This window comes from Schistocerca americana, chromosome 2, assembly GCF_021461395.2.
Source record: "Schistocerca americana isolate TAMUIC-IGC-003095 chromosome 2, iqSchAmer2.1, whole genome shotgun sequence".
NCBI classification, from domain to species: Eukaryota; Metazoa; Arthropoda; class Insecta; order Orthoptera; family Acrididae; genus Schistocerca; species Schistocerca americana.
The window spans coordinates 760,318,146-760,338,008 of record NC_060120.1 but is presented as its reverse complement, the minus strand read 5'-3'; the positions used below and the strand labels follow the sequence as shown (position 1 = coordinate 760,338,008).

General features: G+C 39.7%; 1 protein-coding gene across 3 annotated transcripts in view; it reads right to left on the bottom strand.

Annotated features, from left to right (window-relative positions):
• The window catches only part of LOC124595045 (ATP-binding cassette sub-family A member 7-like), a 610,990-nt gene that overhangs the window by 258,226 nt on the left and 332,901 nt on the right, over positions 1-19,863 (bottom strand). For all 3 annotated transcript variants that reach the window (XR_006978174.1, XR_006978175.1, XM_047133608.1), the window contains exons 29-31: positions 10,918-11,072; positions 10,307-10,530; positions 8,161-8,305 (exon numbers count right to left, since the gene is read on the bottom strand). Coding sequence is in view for 1 of the 3 variants with exons in the window: in XM_047133608.1 (XP_046989564.1) it covers positions 8,161-8,305; positions 10,307-10,530; positions 10,918-11,072 (524 nt within the window). In the remaining 2 variants the exon portion in view is untranslated. The remainder of the gene's footprint in view (positions 1-8,160; positions 8,306-10,306; positions 10,531-10,917; positions 11,073-19,863) is intronic.

The following is a 19,863-nucleotide window of genomic DNA, read 5'->3' as shown; positions in this document are numbered from 1 at the left end:
TTTTAGCCATTTGCTAGAATACTTATGTTTATGCATTACTACATTTAGTGTCTTAAAGGTGATTCTCCCATGTATCTAAGTTAGTTTACATTATTTCTTTTCAATGTCTCTACCATTGCACTGATTCTATTTTACTCCAACGACAGTAATCCCATTCTGTACACATAGGCTTAATTTCTTTACTCACTTTCCTTCATCCTAGTTTATAGCCACTTTTACACCTCATTTAATTTTATTATGTCTGTTACTGTGTGTCTGAAAAGTGTTGTCTTATATGTGTGCGTTGCTATTCCTGTTGCATTTATCATTTTAATCCTAATTAAGCTCTTTATACTAAGATGTTTTTGCTCTGCAAGATGAGCCTACATGTGGATACCAATCCTAATAGCATAATTCTCCTACCACACCTCACCTCTCTCTCTCTTGTTGCTCAATTTCATGATATATTTTGATATATCATCCATATCCACAGTTTTAGTTGTATTTTTATCTTATATCTTTTTAATCTAACGCACTCTGTTGCACTGGCTTTTAGGTATTTTTGCCGATTCTCCACATTTGTATGTTGTTATATTATTCTTTTATTTGCAGTTCTATTTTGTATCAATCTTGTGAATCACACTTATCTAAGCAGACAGACCAGTCAACTCCCATGTCCTGCTCTTTTGCAGCTATTTACTTCAGTTCCCCACCTCAATGGCTCCTATGCCAGTTACTGCCACTGCAGTAAGCTGGTTTCTGGGCTGCCTGCACTAGTCACTTCCACGTCATACAGTCCAGGCAGGTGCTGTGCTTCCTAACCCTACATGTGAGTACAGGTACTTATTTATTTACATTACTATTGAGTTTATTTCTGTCCGGAACCCTTCTCAAAGTTAGCGCTTTTGTTCCAGTCTCATGTGTGTGCTTTAAGTTGGTACGATCCCACATGATTGACAAGCCCGACCGCCACACATTTTATTCCCATAATTATGTGGGTACAGCCCTTTCCACAGTTGTAGCTTTCATTTTAGTATGATAACCCCATAGTTCCTGTATGTTGGTAGCCCCTCCTCTTTCTTTGCAGTTGGTAGTGGCTGAAGATAAAGCTTTAAGCTTCAAAACCGATCGTGGAATAAATTTAAGAGAATTACTGTCAAATGAAGTGGATTTTTATTCTATAAATATGTTCCTTGGTTTCGCGTGTTCACCTGATAAATATGTTTTGTCTATTTTGTGCCACCCTTGATAGCTTCACCACTGTGATTGCACATGCTGGTCAGTAAACATGCACTAATTATTTTTCGTGTTGTAAAAGCTGGTCATTACAGTAAATGTTTGAACTCCCCAGGAATAAAAAACATTTTCTTTGAGGTGTTAGGGACTCTGCCAGATATCTGGGTTGTTTTTGCATGATATTTCTATAACATAGCTTGTTTTCTTTATCTTCATACTCCTCGAGTGGAAAGGGTTCAGTATTTATACCTGCAGCATTCCCCCTACAATTTGTTTATGAGATGGAGAGCATAAGAAGGTTTGATGACACAGGATGATCTTACTGCAGTTCTAAACTGTGTGTTCTCTGTCCCATCTTCAGAAGACATAACTTCTGCAAGCAAAAGTCAGAGATTCTCAACAACTTGACTCTGGGTGAAATAGAAGAGCCCCATAAGATATGGTTTTCATTAAAAACCCCGTTGTTGTCATTGTGGTCTTCAGTCCGGAGACTGGTTTGATGCAGCTCTCCATGCTACTCTATCCTGTGCAAGCTTCTTTATCTCCCAGTACCTACTGCAACCTACATCCTTCTGAATCTGCTTAGTGTATTCATCTCTTGGTCTCCCTCTACGATTTTACCCTCCACACTGCCCTCCAATACTAAATTGGTGATCCCTCGATGTCTCAGAACATGTCCTACCAACCGATCCCTTCTTCTAGTCAAGTTGTGCCACAAGCTCCTCTTCTCCCCAATTCTATTCAATACCTCCTCATTAGTTACGTGATCTACCCATCTAATCTTCAGTATTCTTCTGTAGCTCCACATTTCAAAAGCTTCTATTCTCTTTTTGTCTAAACTATTTATCGTCCATGTTTCGCTTCCATACATGGCTACACTCCATACAAATACTTTCAGAAACGACTTCCTGACATTTAAATCTATACACGATGTTAACAAATTTTTCTTCTTCAGAAACGCTTTCTTTGCCATTGCCAGTCTACATTTTATATCCTCTCTAATTCGACCATCATCAGTTATTTTGCTCCCCAAATAGCAAAACTCCTTTACTACTTTAAGTGTCTCATTTCCTAACCTAATTCCCTCAGCATCACCCGACTTAATTCGTCTACATTCCATTATGCTCGTTTTGCTTTTGTTGATGTTCATCTTATATGCTCCTTTCAAGACACTGTCCATTCCGTTCACTGCTCTTCCAAGTCCTTTGCTGTCTCTGACAGCATTACAATGTCATCGGCGAAGCTCAAAGTTTTTATTTCTTCTCCATGGATTTTAATACCTACTCCGAACTTTTCTTTTGTTTCCTTTATTGCTTGCTCAATATACAGATTGAATAACATCGGGGATAGGCTACAACCCCGTCTCACTCCCTTCCCAACCACTGCTTCCCTTTCATGCCCCTCGACCCTTATAACTGCCATCTTCTTTCTGCACAAATTGTAAATAGCCTTTTGCTCCCTGTATTTTACCCCTGCCACCTTTAGAATTTGAAAGAGAGTATTCCAATCAACATTGTCAAAACCTTTCTCTAAGTCTACAAATGCTAGAAACGTAGGTTTACCTTTCCTTAATCTTCCTTCTAAGATAAGTTGTGGGTTCAGTATTGCCTCCCGTGTTCCAACATTTCTATGGAATCCAAACTGATCTTCCCCGAGCTCAGCCTCAATCAGTTTTTCCATTCGTCTGTAAAGAATTCACGTTAGTATTTTGCAGCTGTGACCTATTAAACTGATAGTTCTGTAATTTTCACATCTGTCAACACCTGCTTTCTTTGGGATTGGAATTATTATATTCTTCTTGAAGTCTGAGGGTATTTCGCCTGTCTCATACATCTTGCTCACCAGATGGTAGGGTTTTGTCAGGACTGGCTCTCCCAAGGCCGTCAGTAGTTCTAAGGGAATGTTGTCTCCTCCCGGGGCCTTGTTTCGACTCAGGTCTTTCAGTGCTCTGTCAAACTCTTCACGCAGTATCGTATCTCCCATTTCATCTTCATCTATGTCCTCTTCCATTTCCATAATATTGTCCTCAAATACATCGCCCTTGTATAGACCCTCTACATACTCCTTCCACCTATCTGCTTTCCCTTCTTTGCTTAGGGGTTTCCATTGGAGCTCTTGATATTCATACAAGTGGCTCTCTTCTCTCCAAAGGTCTCTCTAACTTTCCTGTAGGCAGTATCTATTTTACCCCACAAAAGAGAAAAACTAGTAAGTAGGAGAAACAGAGGAAATACTGTATACAATAAATCTATGCTGCATGCATACTGTAAAAGCCATTGTTTTGGTTAGTGTTGACAGGGAATAAAACGGAAATCTACTTAACACACTTCTCTTGCAATCTCCCTGATTCACTCATCTCCACAGTGATGGCACACAGCTCTGTAACATATGTAGTCAGATAATTTAAAATGTGTCCCTTGTAAACATAAGTACAAAGAACTATCCTATGCTGGAACTCTTACCTCATCTACGTGTCTTGAATCTCATAACATCCCACTATAAAATGGGAGGTATCTGAATGGTGAGATTTTGTATATTCTCGTTTGTTCATTCCTCTTCATCAGATTGCAGATTGCACACATGACTAGTTCAATGTGGTCTGAAGGCTTATGACTATTTCATTTAGTTCAAGGTCTCTTCACTATAGCTTACTTCTCTGATGGATGCAGCAGTTACTCCATCATTGCAAACACACTTGTTCAACTTCTGTATGTCTGCATATAGGGATGAACTTCAAACTTGAAGAGATATTTGACTGTGAGTTGTTATTTGTCAATGAAGCAAATGATGGTACAAAGATTGGTAAAGAGGTATTTTCTTTTATCACATAAATTTTCCTTTCATCCAATGATATTCAACAGTCACTGCTGTGAACAACATCATTCTCTTTACATTTCATACAGCATAGAAGAAGTAAACTACTTCATGTGCAGCTTGGCCACATTTTGTACTCCCAATGCTTGCTATGCTTAGTGTACCCTCAGTGCTGACATTTGAAGCAGTGTACTGGGTTCAGGGTGTATACGGGGACAAGGAAAAAAAATTCCCGGATTATTGCCGGATATCCCGTTTAAAAAATACGCTTTTTCCCGGGCGAAAATGCACTTTTCTGTACTAAGTGACAGTAGGTTTCCGTAGATTTTCCGTCGAAACTGTAAAACTTATTAATTCTTTGAATGTTTAACGTTTTATACAATCGTGTATAACTTCCCGGAAAAAAAAGAAAAGACGGGCAGAGAAGTTTTGGATAGACTTTTAATTTTAAAAAAAGGAGAGAAGTGTTGGAAAGACCTTTGATTTGCAGCAACATATACGTTCCCTATTTTCGTATTACGAAAGTACAAATTCGAATTGTACCAAACAAAGCGCGTTAGTTTGCGGACCGTTGAAACCGAGGTTGCGATGTCCTTTTGTAAGCGAGTCATATCTCAAGCCACGAGATCTCGTCAGCCGATGGCAGCAGCTATTCAGAGCATAGGACACGTGTTATAGTTGGTTATAGTCAGCCAATAGCAAGATCACTGGTTACATAGCGCGAACACGCAAGAGGAAAAGTTAACGGTTTACACTAGTGTACACAGTATCGTATATCTACAAGAAAAGCTAAGCTTTCACATATAATATTAGTCTCCAAGATTAACACGCTACAACAGAAGCTAAGCTTTCACATGTAATATCGATCTTTTTTGCGTGTGTTATATTTTAAGATACATCACACAAATATGCCAGTAAATTTAAAATTATGACATAAATGTCTCGGCTCGAAATTCTTGTAAGTGGCTGGTTCTCAAACTGTTCAGTTTCGAACGCTCTGTGATTTAGATATCCATCCCAATTTCTCACACGTAACATAATTCATCTTGCGTAAAAAGAAATTTACTTTGAAAGTAACGCTTTTCTAACCACCGTTCGCAATACTATCGGAAGACTGTTAGAAATAGGTTCGATTTACGTTTCCAGAGAGCGCCAGTAAACAGGCATTATTGTGCGCGTGCAACTGCAGTGGTGTAGTAAGCCCGTTTGTTCGTTTGTATAAAGCACTAAAAGAGCTTACATTACACCATAAAAGAAACAGGGCATCAGAGGATACTCCAAAGAGCATCGGAATTTCGTAAACCATACTAAAATGCGTAATTCGGCTTGAAGTGCGAATTGGCTTTTTCCAGATTAACAGTGAAGTAGGTCCCATCTGATATTAAGCTTTTCAGTGAGGTTTTTGGGATGTAAATTTTCTTGGAGTACCAGTACTCTACGATCTCATTTATGGTTCTTTATTATGACATAATGCCATATATGGCAGAAGATGATAACGTGCACTTGAAATTCAGCGAAAAGTTGGAGCTAGCCAATACTGTAGAATGAAACACTTCGTTTCAAATAAAATGACTGCCTCAGCGGAAAGATTAATAAAGCTAAATTTCTTTAGCAAACTTGCAAAAATAACTTCACTGTTCTGCAAGGCAATTAACGCTTGACTGCTACTACCTTGGAAATAAAATAAAATCAGAAAACTGAAATTACTAATATATTTTTGCCCTCCGTAATTATGTGAATGTATTTTTAATTCACTTGATAGCTCCCGGCCACAGAAATCCGTTTTGTTTTCATTTGACTTGGGAGCTGTACACGAAGAGAAGCAGCGAAATCACTTAACGTAAACACGTTTCACGTGGAGGTTAACCCCCTCCCCACTACAACTCTGTGCAAGCGTGAATCTGGCACTAGGGCGCGCGAGAAAATTTTTTATCGTTTGCATCTGGCTGCTTGCTGCTGCTACCGATACAGCTAACAGCCAAACTTCAAGTAGCGGGAGAAGGTACTGCTTATACGCGAGTCAAATGCGCATGCGCAACAGACCGCTGGCAATTGGTCAAACGAGCCTAATGTGAACAGTTGTGACGTCATGCTCATAGCAAGCAGTTTATTGTTATGAAGAATTACAGTCTGCGCCCTACGGCCTTTGACATATTTTTGCTATTTGCAAACGCTTGTGCGTGCACGGTTTATTGTTGTTGTAAATTGCACATTTCCTTTGTCACTAAAGTTTTATTTTTTCCCCCTCTCGTTTATATTTTATTGCTGCAGTATCATTCTCCAGCAGCAGGGTACAATAACATTCTTTGCTAGAGAATCAATTCTGCAGCCAAAATTTAAAAAAAATTTAACCAAAAGCTAAAAGAATGAAAAATTCCCGGAATTCCGAAAAATTCCCGGGTTTTTCCCGGTTTTCTCCCGGATGAAAAAATTCCCGGGTTTTTCCCGGTTGTCCCGGGTCGTATACACCCTGTGGGTTAGGTCATATGGTCTCACTTTCAGGCAGATGAACTCTGCTGTAATGTTGTCAGACAAAGTGGTTTTTATTTTATTTTTACTTCTGTCACAGCAACACCTCCTTACTCTTCCATCACATCTTTATGCATTATGTCTCAGCAGGATAAGACTAGACTCCCTTGCTACAATTTAGGATGATGTACAGTTCACTCACAATTCTAGCTTTGCTTCCTGTATCCATTCAGCTTGGTGTGAGGTAGCTGTTTCCGTCAGAAATATTCTATTTTTTAAGTTCTCAAGAGATTTCAGAGCTCCTGCTACACTGCAATCTATTTTGCACATAAAAGATGACACAGCCTTTCTTGCTTGGGTAAGCCTGATACAAATGGAGTTTGGCAAGTACCTCAGGGGTTGAATTACTAATGATTGTTTCTGCTCAACAGTCATCAACACCATCAAGATGTAGCACACCTTGAGATAGAGGTTTATTTGTTTATTTATTTTTAATTATTGTATAGATGTTCACAGTGACCTCATGGTGCAGGCAGTTCAGTTAAGGTCCTTGTTCCCTGTGACTCTCTACATTCCACTGCAATGCTGCATGTTGCTTGCTGAAGGATGCACAAAGTCTATAGTTACAGATGATTGGTGATGCTCACTAGTCACCAGCTTGGGAACCATGGGTTCACCCAGCCCATATCTAGGACACGGGGACTGAGTTTCCTGCAGTGTTCATCATCTGGTACAATCCAAATGCCACAAATACATCCCAAGTACAAGTAGTCTGAGCATCCACGCTATTCACACGACTTGGCACCACCTGACTACCACTTATCTCCAAATTTGTATACATACTGAATTTTATTATGATGCCTGTTAACAGTACTTGGGAATATCGCAAACCTTCCAGAAATTTACTTCAAGGCTGTACTTGCTAGAAAATAATGACCAAAGTTAACCAAAAAAAGACTATGTCAAAAAGTAAATGCCTTTTCAACATAATACCATCTTTAGTGCCTAGCTGAAAATATTTTTCTCCTGCCATTATGTATGGCTGTGACTGTTATTGATAATTCTTTGGAATCTGAACACAAATATTTCAGTAACTTTCCAGGATAATGTTTACAGTGTACTATGCAGCTTTTTATGACTGGAACAACTTGAATATTGAATTTTCTTACAGAAGTAATGTAAAGAATAATACTGATTAGAATTACCAAACACATCAATTGAAATAACAAACTATTATGTGGATAATGCATGTAGTCTGCTAACTAAGTGGCTGTCCTGCTGCTCCTTGTTTGTAGTACATGCCTGATATATCATTTAAGCATATTAATGGCAGTGTCAATAGGTCAAGATATCCAATCTGAGACCATGAAAGAAGTGGTGGTGCCTCTTGGTTAAGACATTCTGCTAGTCTGATAACACCAACCAGTTCTGGCTAACAGGCTACAAATAAAGCATTCACACTGCATTAACTGCTTCATTTCACATTTATTGTAATCATGAGTATTCCCCTGTAATTTTTACCACACTTTTGGTTAGCAATTATTTTCATGAGCAGTTTTTGACCTGCATAAAACAATAAAATTTCTCATATAAGGGTTCTCTTCACTGTGACACACTCATAATACTCAAAAATACAGAAAAAAATAATCATAAAAAACTTACTTTTGCACTTGGTAGTTCTTGCCACTTGTTTGTCTTTGCACACTGCGGAGTGCCACCAGAGCAAGAGCATTGCTCCTTCACTGGTGTTAAGATAATATCATGCTCATAAGACATATTAATGCTTTTAGCTGTACAATGGTTTTCACTGAAAATGAGAAGATGAAGAATGATAATGGGAGCTGTTCAAAAATGCAATGAATTTGAAACAGTTAAACTTAGAAGTGGTCCTTTCTATAATATTATTATTTAGTGAGGAATGGAAAAACTGGTAGAAGCGGACCTCGGGGAAGATCAGTTTGGATTCCGCAGAAATGTTGGAATACGTGAGGCAATACTAACCTTACGACTTATCTTAGAAGAAAGAATAAGAAAAGGCAAACCTACATTTCTAGCATTTGTAGACTTAGAGAAAGCTTTTGACAATGTTAACTGGAATACTCTCTTTCAAATTCTGAAGGTGGCAGGGGTAAAATACAGGGAGCGAAAGGCTATTTACAATTTGTACAGAAACCAGATGGCAGGTATAAGAGTGGAGGGGCATGAAAGGGAAGCAGTGGTTGGGAAGGGAGTGAGACATGGTTGTACCTTCTCCCCGATGTTATTCAATCTGTATATTGAGCAAGCAGTAGAGGAAACAAAAGAAAAATTCGGAGTAGGTATTAAAATCCACGGAGATGAAATAAAAACTTTGAGGTTCGCCGATGACATTGTAATTCTGTCAGAGACAGCAAAGGACTTGGAAGAGCAGTTGAACGGAATGGACAGTGTCTTGAAAGGAGGATATAAGATGAACATCAACAAAAGCAAAACGAGGATAATGGAATGTAGTCAAATTAAGTCGTGTGATGCTGAGGGAATTAGATTAGGAAATGAGACCATTAAAGTAGTAAAGGAGTTTTGCTATTTAGGGAGTAAAATAACTGATGATGGTCGAATTAGAGAGGATATAAAATGTAGACTGGCAATGGCAAAGAAAGCGTTTCTGAAGAAGAGAAATTTGTTAACATCGAGTATAGATTTAAGTGTCAGGAAGTCGTTTCTGAAAGTATTTGTATGGAGTGTAGCCATGTATGGAAGTGACAAATGGACGATAAATAGTTTGGACAAGAAGAGAATAGAAGCTTTCGAAATGTGGTGCTACAGAAGAATGCTGAAGATTAGATGGGTAGATCACATAACTAATGAGGAGGTATTGAATAGAACTGGGGAGAAGAGGAGTTTGTGGCACAACTTGACAAAAAGAAGGGACCGGTTGGTAGGACATGTTTTGAGGCATCAAGGGATCACAAATTTAGCATTGGAGGGCAGCGTGGAGGGTAAAAATTGTGGAGGGAGACCAAGAGATGAATACACTAAGCAGATTCAGAAGGATGTAGGTTGCAGTAGGTACTGGGAGATGAAGAAGCTTGCACAGGATAGAGTAGCATGGAGAGCTGCATCAAACCAGTCTCAGGACTGAAGACCACAACAACAACAACAACATTACAAAATGAAAGCAGAAATGTTAAATTAAACAATTATTATTTTAGAAGTTCTTCCAATCCATATATTCCTATATGTGGCATATGCATTTCTGAGTGAATTTTTTATCTGTTTTTGCTATTTTATATTTCTAGTTTTTACTGAGTTTAATGAAGGCAATGTTGGCCTGATATATTCGACAATGCCCTTTGGCTACACTGTCTAAAGGATCCTTCTAAGAAATACCAAATTGAGGTATTTGCTCTTTCAGTATTTGATCTGTTTATACATGCTTTTAGGTTATCCAAGTCAACAACAACAACATTTAGTGAGCGCATACAGCATTTGTTTTGGTCTCATATCTCTGAAGGATGTGATTTATTTTACTCAGCTTTCAGCACTGTCCTGATAAATGCCCCTATTATGCTAAATAATATTTTTATGTTTGCATCTTTTAATCAGTTCTTATGTCTATGTGACGAGAAACTGAAATGAAGGAGGAAACTACATGTTCCTACAATTTAGACCATTCATATGTTTCTTCTGGATGTACTCACTACTAACACATATTCAGCGTGAAATGTGCCCCATATATAGTATAATAATAATAATAATAATAATAATAATAATAATAATGATTATGATGATTGTAATAAACACACTTATCTTCAAGACATGAACTTACATTTCATTGTATTTACTGATGCATCTTGTTCCCATCCCAATGGGTCCAGTAAGCTCTTTCTCAAGCCTTTGTGATGTATACGAGGAATTTTGAGAGGAGAAAAAAACATAATTTGGGAATCCGTAAACCCATGGGTCAATAACCAATGCTGGTTGCTGTGTCAAGTCCGGAAATACAAATGTAAAAAGCAGGGACAAAAACACAAAAACGGCTGGGAAAATAAGCTGAAAAGAGAGAAAGATATTGTACAAATTAGCAAGATTACACTATAAGATTAAGAGAAAAAGGCCACAGTATTAATAATTGTATATATTCAAGAAGTTCAGACTGTTATGAACAGTTGCCAAGAGTAATCTGTTACTCTTAAGACTATTACAGAACTTAATTATATATTAACAGAATTAAAGAACTTAAATGTCTTAGCAGAAATATATGTTTAATAGAGGAATTTGAATAATGAGTAATGATACTGCAAAGTACTTCACATTCACAACTTTGTGATAAAATTACTTTTAACGTTATTTACAACTACTATTATGAGGCTACGTCTTGTTCTTACCACAACAATCATTCTGAGATACTGCACATCATTTTTTGGAAAAGCAACATACCTCACAAAATAATCCTTTGATATTTCTTTTTGCATGGTTATAATGTTTAATATGAAGTGCTGAGAACTGTTTCAGTGGATGCCTGTCTTCTATCTTGTGTTTGCTTTGTGATTCAACATGATGAAGAGTGGTATTGTTTCCAGGAAAAGGAAGACCTGCAAGTGTACGACAGATACAACTGCAAACTATAGTTTATAAATACTACGATTCCTAAAGAAATGGGAACTTATACAATGGATTGAGCAAGGGTTGTAATCTTACACATTCATATGCCAGTGATGCAAAGTAAATTCAATTGTTATACATTAAAGTAAGGACACATGGTTTCTAAGCACAACACATACTTATTGTACTGTATTTTGAAACTGTATCTGCTTTGTATTTTTCTCTCATGTTTTGTCATTTTTCTGTCAGTGAAGTAATAGTTTCTAAAAGTGTCAAAACCAGCAATATAGCTAGCTATATTTTCACACCACTAGTTTGTAAGTGTTGAAACTTGAACAACTTCTTCACCATTAATACCAAAAAACATTGTCTCAGTGTTCAGCGGTTAATGTCATTGCAAAACAAAAGGAAATTTTCTATGTATGTGCTCTCAGAAAGGGAATTTTGCCTCACAACGCAGGTGTTTTTCACCATTTGCCTTATCGGTACCCTTAAACAATTCTATTTTTCACACAATATTTCTCCAGTTCCTTCAAGCAGTGGCATTATTTGTGCTCACGATTTGGCATTAAGGAAGATTCTGAGATGTCTGTGCTACCTGATCATGAAGACTATCCACTACTCTTCAGTCTATTATGAGTAAAATGGGTGCTGTAATATATCATGTAGCTGACCACTTCACTAAACTATTAAGCCCTCTGCTAGACCAGCATGAACACAATATCAAGAAATTAATGTATATGTTACATCACATGCATGGGCTTTGTCCAAGAGATTATGATATTTTAGGCATATTTGATGTGGTGTCTGTTCTTAGTCCAGTTCCTCTGACAGTTGTGACCGCAGTTTCACATATTTTTCTTTCCATGGCCAGGTCTTTGAATAGAAATTGTTTCACTGTGAGGCAAGCTTTATCCTGAATAGTAAACAATCTTTTTATGGTGGATGTAGAGGAATGAAGCTTGAGTCTGCAGCCTTCCTGTTGTATGGCCTCAAAGCACAGACACTCCACATACAATTTTGCTGTAAGAGACTTGGCAGGAAAGTCTGCTCTCATTCACATGGTGGACATATTTCATCCATTTTCACTAATGGTGGATGATGATGACTTCTATGCTATTGACAAGAGATCTTTTTAGGAGTTTGGTGATTGTGACGAGGCCCTCCCCTACAACATTCAGAAATGTTCTTAAGTTTTTCTGGTGGGAGCTCTAAAGTTTTTTGATATTACAACAATATAGTGACCAGCTATTTAATAATGAAGAAATAGCAACACCTTGATACATTATAAGTTTGTTGTACACTTCACGATCTTAGTTTATGAAGAGACAATGTGATAGTCTACTGAAGCCAATATGAGCCATACTGGTACTCAAAAGTCTTCTCTGCATCATGTATGCACATATCATCATTTGGAAACATACTCCCTTATTGGAAAAAGAAGTACTTTCTCCAGTGCTTTGTCTGAAATGTACATATTGTAGTCTGGGAGGATTTGCCTGGTGCAGGCTATGCACGAACTTTTGTGCTTTTATAACAATTAACTGACTGGTTTTAGCTCATTTAGTTCTTTTGTGCGATGAGCAGTATATATTAGTATCAAAAGTCAGCTTGTACTTCATATAACGCGACTACCAAGTACAGAATCAAGAGAGCTGGGTGCCTACTTCTAGCAAAAAATTTTAGCTGTGATGGATACCTTTGGTGAGAATATCCACAAACACTGTGATGATGAAACTTCCTGGCAGATCAAAACTGTGTGCCGGACCGAGACTCGAACTCGGGACCTTTGCCTTTTGCAGGCAAGTGCTCTACCAACTGAGTTACCGAAACACGACTCATGCCCTGCCCTCACAGTTTTCCTTTCTTTCAGGAGTGCTAGTTCTGCAGGGTTCGCAGGAGAGCTTCTGTAAAGTTTGGAAGGTAGGAGACGAGGTACTGGCAGAAGTAAAGCTGTGAGGACGGGGCGTGAGTCGCGCTTGGGTAACTCAGTTGGTACAGCACTTTAAAGAGCGATTCTCAGTGTTCTGTGTTTACAGTCCAGTATTCACATAGTAGAATTTCAGTAAGAGCAATTGAATGAGAATATTGAGAAACTCTACAAATCCAAGAAACTTAATTTTTCAGGAGATACATAAAACTTCCAGATCTTAAAATTAAGCTGCAATTCCATTTTTCTTCCTATTTTTTGTTAAAATGAATGTAGATGGAGGAACACCAATGCGCTGTAGACGGTCTGGATAAATTTTCTTGATGTTAAATTAAACTTTCTGTAGCAGACACGTGGGCTTCCTCGATATTTTGTAATAAATAAGCATAAATTATTACTTAACTCCTACTTTATCACTAATAGAGACAAAAATCAAACAAATTACATCTATTTTCCATTCTCTTTGGCATTAGCTCCGCACATGATTCATTCTTTAACACATCTTGGACAATTGCATATATCAGAGTAGAAGTTTTGGATGAATTGGTGGGAATGGCAGAAATTGCCTTGTATCATGTATTTTCTTCTCGTTTATGGGCAATGATATTGATAAGCCTGATTTAAAGTTCTTGATGGAATTACGGATGGCTCAGTCAGCCAGAATATGTGCTCTTCTACTCCATCAACAAATGACCAAACTAAAACAACACCAACACTTTCATGTGAATAGCAAAACTCGATGAATCATGAGAAGGGAAGTTTCTACTCACCATATAGCGGAGATGCTGAGTCGCAGATAGGCACAACAAAAATATTTTCACACTTAAAGCTTTCAGCCAACGGCCTTTGTCAACAACAGACACACATATGCACACAAATACACTCACGTAAATGAAATTTACACAAACAACTGCAGTCTCAGGCAACTGAAACCACACTGTGAGCAGCAGCACCAGTGGATGATGGGAGTGGCGACTGGGTGGGGATAAGGAGGAGGCTGGGGCGGGGAGGAGGAGGGATAGTATGGTGGGGATGGCAGACAGTGAAGAGCTGCAGGTTAGGTGGAGGGCAGGGGTGAGGCGGGGAGGCGGAGGGGGGAGGGGGAGTAGCAGAAAAGGAAAGAAATAGAGTGTTTCTCTTGTCACCTTACAAGCTGCACTGCACGCTCTACTTACGAGCCACACTGTATTATTTTGGGAGGTGGTGGGAAACTGGAAAGATAAGGCACAGGAGATCTGTCTTTGTATAAGTTTGGGAGGATAATTACAGTAAGTGAAGGCTTCAGTGAGACCCTTGGTATATTTCGAGAGGGACTGCATGTCACTGCAGATGCGACAACCATGGGTGGCTAGGCTGTACAAAAGGGACTTCTTGGTATGGAATGGGAGACAGCTGTCAAATTGGAGGTACTGCTGATGGTTAGTAGGTTTGATACGGACAGAAGTACTGACGTAGCCATCTTCGAGGTGGACAACATCTAGGAAGGCGGCTTGTTGGGTTTAGTAGGAACAGGTGAAGCAAATGGGGGAGTTGTTGTTGAGGTTCTGGAGGAATCTGGATAGGGTGTCCTAACCTTCGATCCAGATAGCAAAGATGTCATCAATGAATCTGAACCACGTGAGGCGTTTAGGATTCTGGGTTTGTAGGAAGGATTCCACTAGATGGCTCATGAACAGGTTGGCATAGGATGGTGGCATGGGGGTGCCCATAACCATACCCTGGGTTTGTTTGTAGGTAATGCCTTCAAAGGAGAAGTAATTGTGGGTGATGATATAGTTGGTCATGGCGACTAGGGAGGAGGTTGTTGGTTTGGAATCCATTGGGCATTGGGAAAGGTAGTGCTCAATAGCAGTAAGGCGATGGGAATTAGGAATGGTAGTGTACAGGAAGATGGCATAAATAGTGATGAGCAGGGCACTGTGTGGTAAAGGGACAGGAACTGTATGGAGTAGGTGGAGGGAATGATTGGTATCTTTTGTATAGAAGGGTAAGTTCTGGGTAATAGGCTGAAGGTGTTGGTCTACGAGAGCAGAGATTCTCTCAGTAGGGGCACAGTAACCGGCCACAATGGGGCGTCCTGTGTGGTTAGGCTTATGGACTTTAGGAAGATTGTAGAAGGTAGGAGCGCAGGAAATGGTAGGGGTAAGTAGAGAGATGGACTCCGGGGAGAGGTTCTGGGATGGGTCTAAGGATTTGAGTAGTGACTGGGGATCCTGCTGGATTACTGGAATGGGGTCACTGTGGCAAGGCTTGTGGGTGGAAGTATCTGATAGCTAGCACAGTCCTTCCGCCAGGTAATTCTTGCGCTTCAGAACAACAGTGATGGGACCTTTGTCCGCAGGTAGGATTATAAGGTCGGGATCAGTTTTTAGATGGTGGACTGCAGTTCTTTCTGCAGCTGTAAGGTTAGTCTGCATGTTGAAAGATTTGGGGAATGATGGTGACACAAGGTTTGAGGTTAAGAAATTCTGGAAAGTTAACAAAGGGTGGTCTAAGGGCAATGAGGGTGGATCACTGTTGGATAGAGGAGTGAACTGAGTTAGGCAAGGTTCAATATTGGTCTTTGGTTGAGTCTGATTGGTACAGCTGGTGGCAAAAAAGCGTTTCCACTGTAGGGACTAGGAGAAGGAGAGAAGGTCTTTAACAAGTCCTGCATGACTGAATTTGGGAGTGGGGCAAAAGGTGAGGCCTTTGGAAAGGATCGACATTTCCATGGGACTAAGGCTTCTGGGTCCGCAGCTCGTGGTCTCGCGGTAGCGTTCTCGCTTCCCAAGCATGGGGTCCCGGGTTCGATTCCCAGCGGGGTCAGGGATTTTTCCTGCCTCGAGATGACTGGGTGTTGTTGTGTCATCATCATCATTCATCCCCATTACGGTCGGAGGAAGGCAATGGCAAACCACCTCCACTAGGACCTTGCCTAGTAAGGCAGCGCGGGTCTCCTGCGTCGCTCCCCTATGCTCTGTAAAGAAGTATGGGACTCATCATCATCATCAAGCCTTCTGGAGGAAAGGTTCATGACTATGTTGTGGGTCTGTTTAGGTTCTGGATTCTGTGTTGTGATCGGAGGAAGTTTTGCAGGGTGGGGTAAGTGTAATAGGTCTGTGAGACAGGGTTTGTCAGCTATGAGGGGGTGTGGGGGAGGTTTGGAGGTTGTTGCAGAGGTGGTGGACAGTGCTACTCCAAGGTGGGAGTAGAAAGTGAGCAGGATGGAGAGCTTTTTGAGGAAGCATTTTGCATGTTGCTCAAGGTCCTGCAGGGCAAGAGATTCAATGTGTGTTATGGATTACAGGAATTTGGGATTGCAAAGCAGGAGAATCTTGTGGATGGAGAGAAGGTACTGTAAGGAGATTTGGGCTTGGTTGATAAGGTTTTGCAGGACTATGCTGGTGAGTGCTAAGGATTAGCGGAATTTGAACAGGTGGAGGTCATTGTGGAAGGAGGAGTGGCAGCCAGAGATGGGTAATTTGATGGTAAGGTGATTAGGGGCAATTCCATGAGCCAAGGAACAATGCAGGAACAGTATGAGGGACTGGGATCTGGCTAGCAATAAGGAGACTTTTGTGTATTGATGCAGATGGAAGGAGCAAGGATCCACGGTGGTGGAAAAATGCAAAAAATTAAGTAAATAATGTAGAATAACATCCAAAAAATTTCGCAAAAATACACCCAAATACGTGTGAAAATATACGAAAAGGATAAAATGGATGCAAAAGGGGGAAACAAGATGAAATCTGCGGGAGTCGACAATAGCAAAATGTGAAAAATCACTAAAACTGGCAAGAAGTCACAACTGGGATAGAACAGAGAAAGTGTCAGGGCTGAGGAGGGGTTCGTAGGATGAGATGCAATATCGTATGGCACCAGAAAGGTGTGGGAGCAAACATGCAAAAATATGGGGAATGATGCAGGGAATGTCACCAATTTTAAAGTACAGGATTAATTATATCAGCGGGAGTAATGTGGGACACAAGATGCCGCACCAACAAGTGCGGTTTGTAAGGTGACAAGAGAAACACTCTATTTCTCTCTTTTGCACTACTCCCCCCCCCCCCCCCCCCCCAATCATCATCATCATCACCACCATCTCCCCCTTCCCTCCGCCCGCCTAACCTGCAGCACTTCACTGTCCACCATCCCCACCACACTATCACTCCCCCTCCCTGCCCCAGCCTCCTCCTTACCCCTCACCCAGTTGTCACACTCCCATCATGCACTGGTGCTGCTGCTCGCAGTGTAGTTTCAGTTGCCTGAGACTGCAGTCGTGTGTGCATGTGTGTGTGTGTGTGTGTGTGTGTGTGTGTGTGTGTGTGAGAGTTGCGGTGTGAGGGGAGAGAGAGAGAGAGAGTGTGTGTAATGTTAACAAAGGCTACTGGCCTAAAGCTTTAAGTGTGAAATTCTTTTTGTTGTGCTTATCTGTGACTCAGCATCTTCGCTATATTGTGAGTAGCAACTTTCCTTCTCACAATATTGTTACATTCCATCTTGGATTTTCCATTGTTTGACAACTGTATGATTTGTGTTATATGAAAGTGCTGTTTATCTCTTTGTGAAGCCACAACTTTTGTCACCATTAAAATTTAGTATCTCTTCTGTTTTTAGTATTTGAAAATTTCATCTTTGTACTGGACTCTATTATTAATTCTGCACATCCTTTCAGCACATACATCCTATTCATCTTTCTAATTTTCCTTTTTACTATGCTAAAATCTCTATCACACAGAAGATAAGAGTGGCCTCTTATTGGAGGGTAATGGGTGCTTAACTGAAATCTTCCCTATGCCAAAAGCATTCAACAAAATCTCACAATTGCATGGCTTTTATTTTGGCCTCCACAAGGATCACAGAACCAGTGAAGGTGTTTAACATGTTGTCCACATCAAAAATAAATGAAGATATTTCATCAGGGTTACTTCGTGCTATTCTTTCTTGGTAGAGGTAAAACCTGCCTCACCCACTCCGTATGTCATGCACATTAAAGACACTTTCTGAAAGCAGACTGAAGTAAAACATGTCTCATATTGGTATATGAGGCATTTGCACATTATGCATAAAATCAAATGAAAGGCCTGCATTGGTATAATCTCTTTCTGTTTCCTCTTTAACTGCACGGATAATTACACCTTAATTTTGAATCAGTACTAAATTTCAGATTAGAGCTCACCTGCAGTCATAACAATGAGGTTTTGGTTGAACTCTATCTTCTTTCCAATTATTATACACTTCATTTTTTACTCATCCACCTTTTATGGCTGTATGCTTCAGACACTCCACTGCATTCTTCCTTTTCATCATTGTTTCCTGATATTTGTCAGGAGCATTGCCACTGTCTGACATGTTAGCACCAATAACAGTAGAAATCAAATACACCAAAGAGTAAGAGGGAATATAGCTTATTCTCTATGTTTAAAACACTGCTGACAACATGGCATTTTGAGAAAGGCCATGTCTTTAGTACATGTGGGGTTTCTCTTTCATTTAGGTGATACAATGGCTGCTAAACAACACAGCAAATGCCAGAACACACGGAGTTTCTCTACATAATGATCGGCTTATATGCTTAAAGTCGAAAGACACAGGTAACTCAATTTTGGCAAAAAATTGACATGTGGGTTTCTGTTAATTCTGATCACTACCATAAAAAATGGCAATTATGTCATGTAGAAGGATTGTGTACTCCAAAAAGTGCTGGTGTGCTTCAACCATAGCACATTATGTACTTCACACTACTTGGGGCAGTTAAGGAGAAGAGGAGAGAAGAGGACTGTTATAAACCTTGCAGTTCCAGAGTACTACCTTGCTATTAACCACCGATTGCAATATTTCAATAACAGTTTTGCATTTACTTCAAACCAATGAGACAATGTTCTAATGGAATCAACTGAGATAAAATTAGTACATGACCTTGCAAACAGAGACATATGATTTTCTTTGTATTTTGCACGACCTGGCACCGTTTATTATGCTACACAATGAATTGTCGTCATAAGAAAGACATGTGCTGCAGTAAGCTCTGATTTTAGTCACTGGTAAGTGGTTAATGTATATTTCATCTTCCATGGTATTGGTTTAAGTTGTGTAGCATTGACAGCCTCACTTACAGAAGTTACCTTCTATTTCCTAGTGTAGCAGGGGAGGGGGAGGGGGGGGGGGAGGACTGTCTGCTGAAATATTGGATACTGGCTATCTTTGACATAAGAGGCACTTGCACTCTTGTGAACTTTTCAGACTTCTTGTTATCTCGTTGGGTCATATGTACAATTTTGTTCATAGTCCCTAAGAAGACTAAAGCTATCAGCCATCTATGAGTAGCTGTGGCTTTGCCAATTTCAAAGACTCAACCTCAATCCAATCATCTGGCACAGTCCTACCACTGTTGATGGGCACCACAGTTTGAAAGTATTCTAACTCATTCTATGCATCTGTTGGATTGATAAGTTTCAACAAAGCTGTTTTTCCATTATTATGAAGAAGCACTTACAGCAGTTCTGTCAAGCTATCAGCAATACTAATTGTCCATTCAAGTGTCTTAATCCATTACCCTACATTTCACTTCACAGTATAGCTGTTGGAACATTACACAAATGAACCATCTAAATGCATTTCATTTGCGCAATCTATCAGCAGTAAGGATATTTTCACACATAATATTACGAAGTTAATAATTCTTTAATACAAAAATAATGATCATACAATGCAGTCTTTCATCTTTGGTGATCATCAGATGATTATGTCTCTAGCATTAAAAGACAATGTGAAAGACACCAAAACATACACCTTTGACCATGGGCTCAAGCCCACATAACAAAAATCATCAGGCAAAATACACAGAGATATACCAGAATATGAACTGT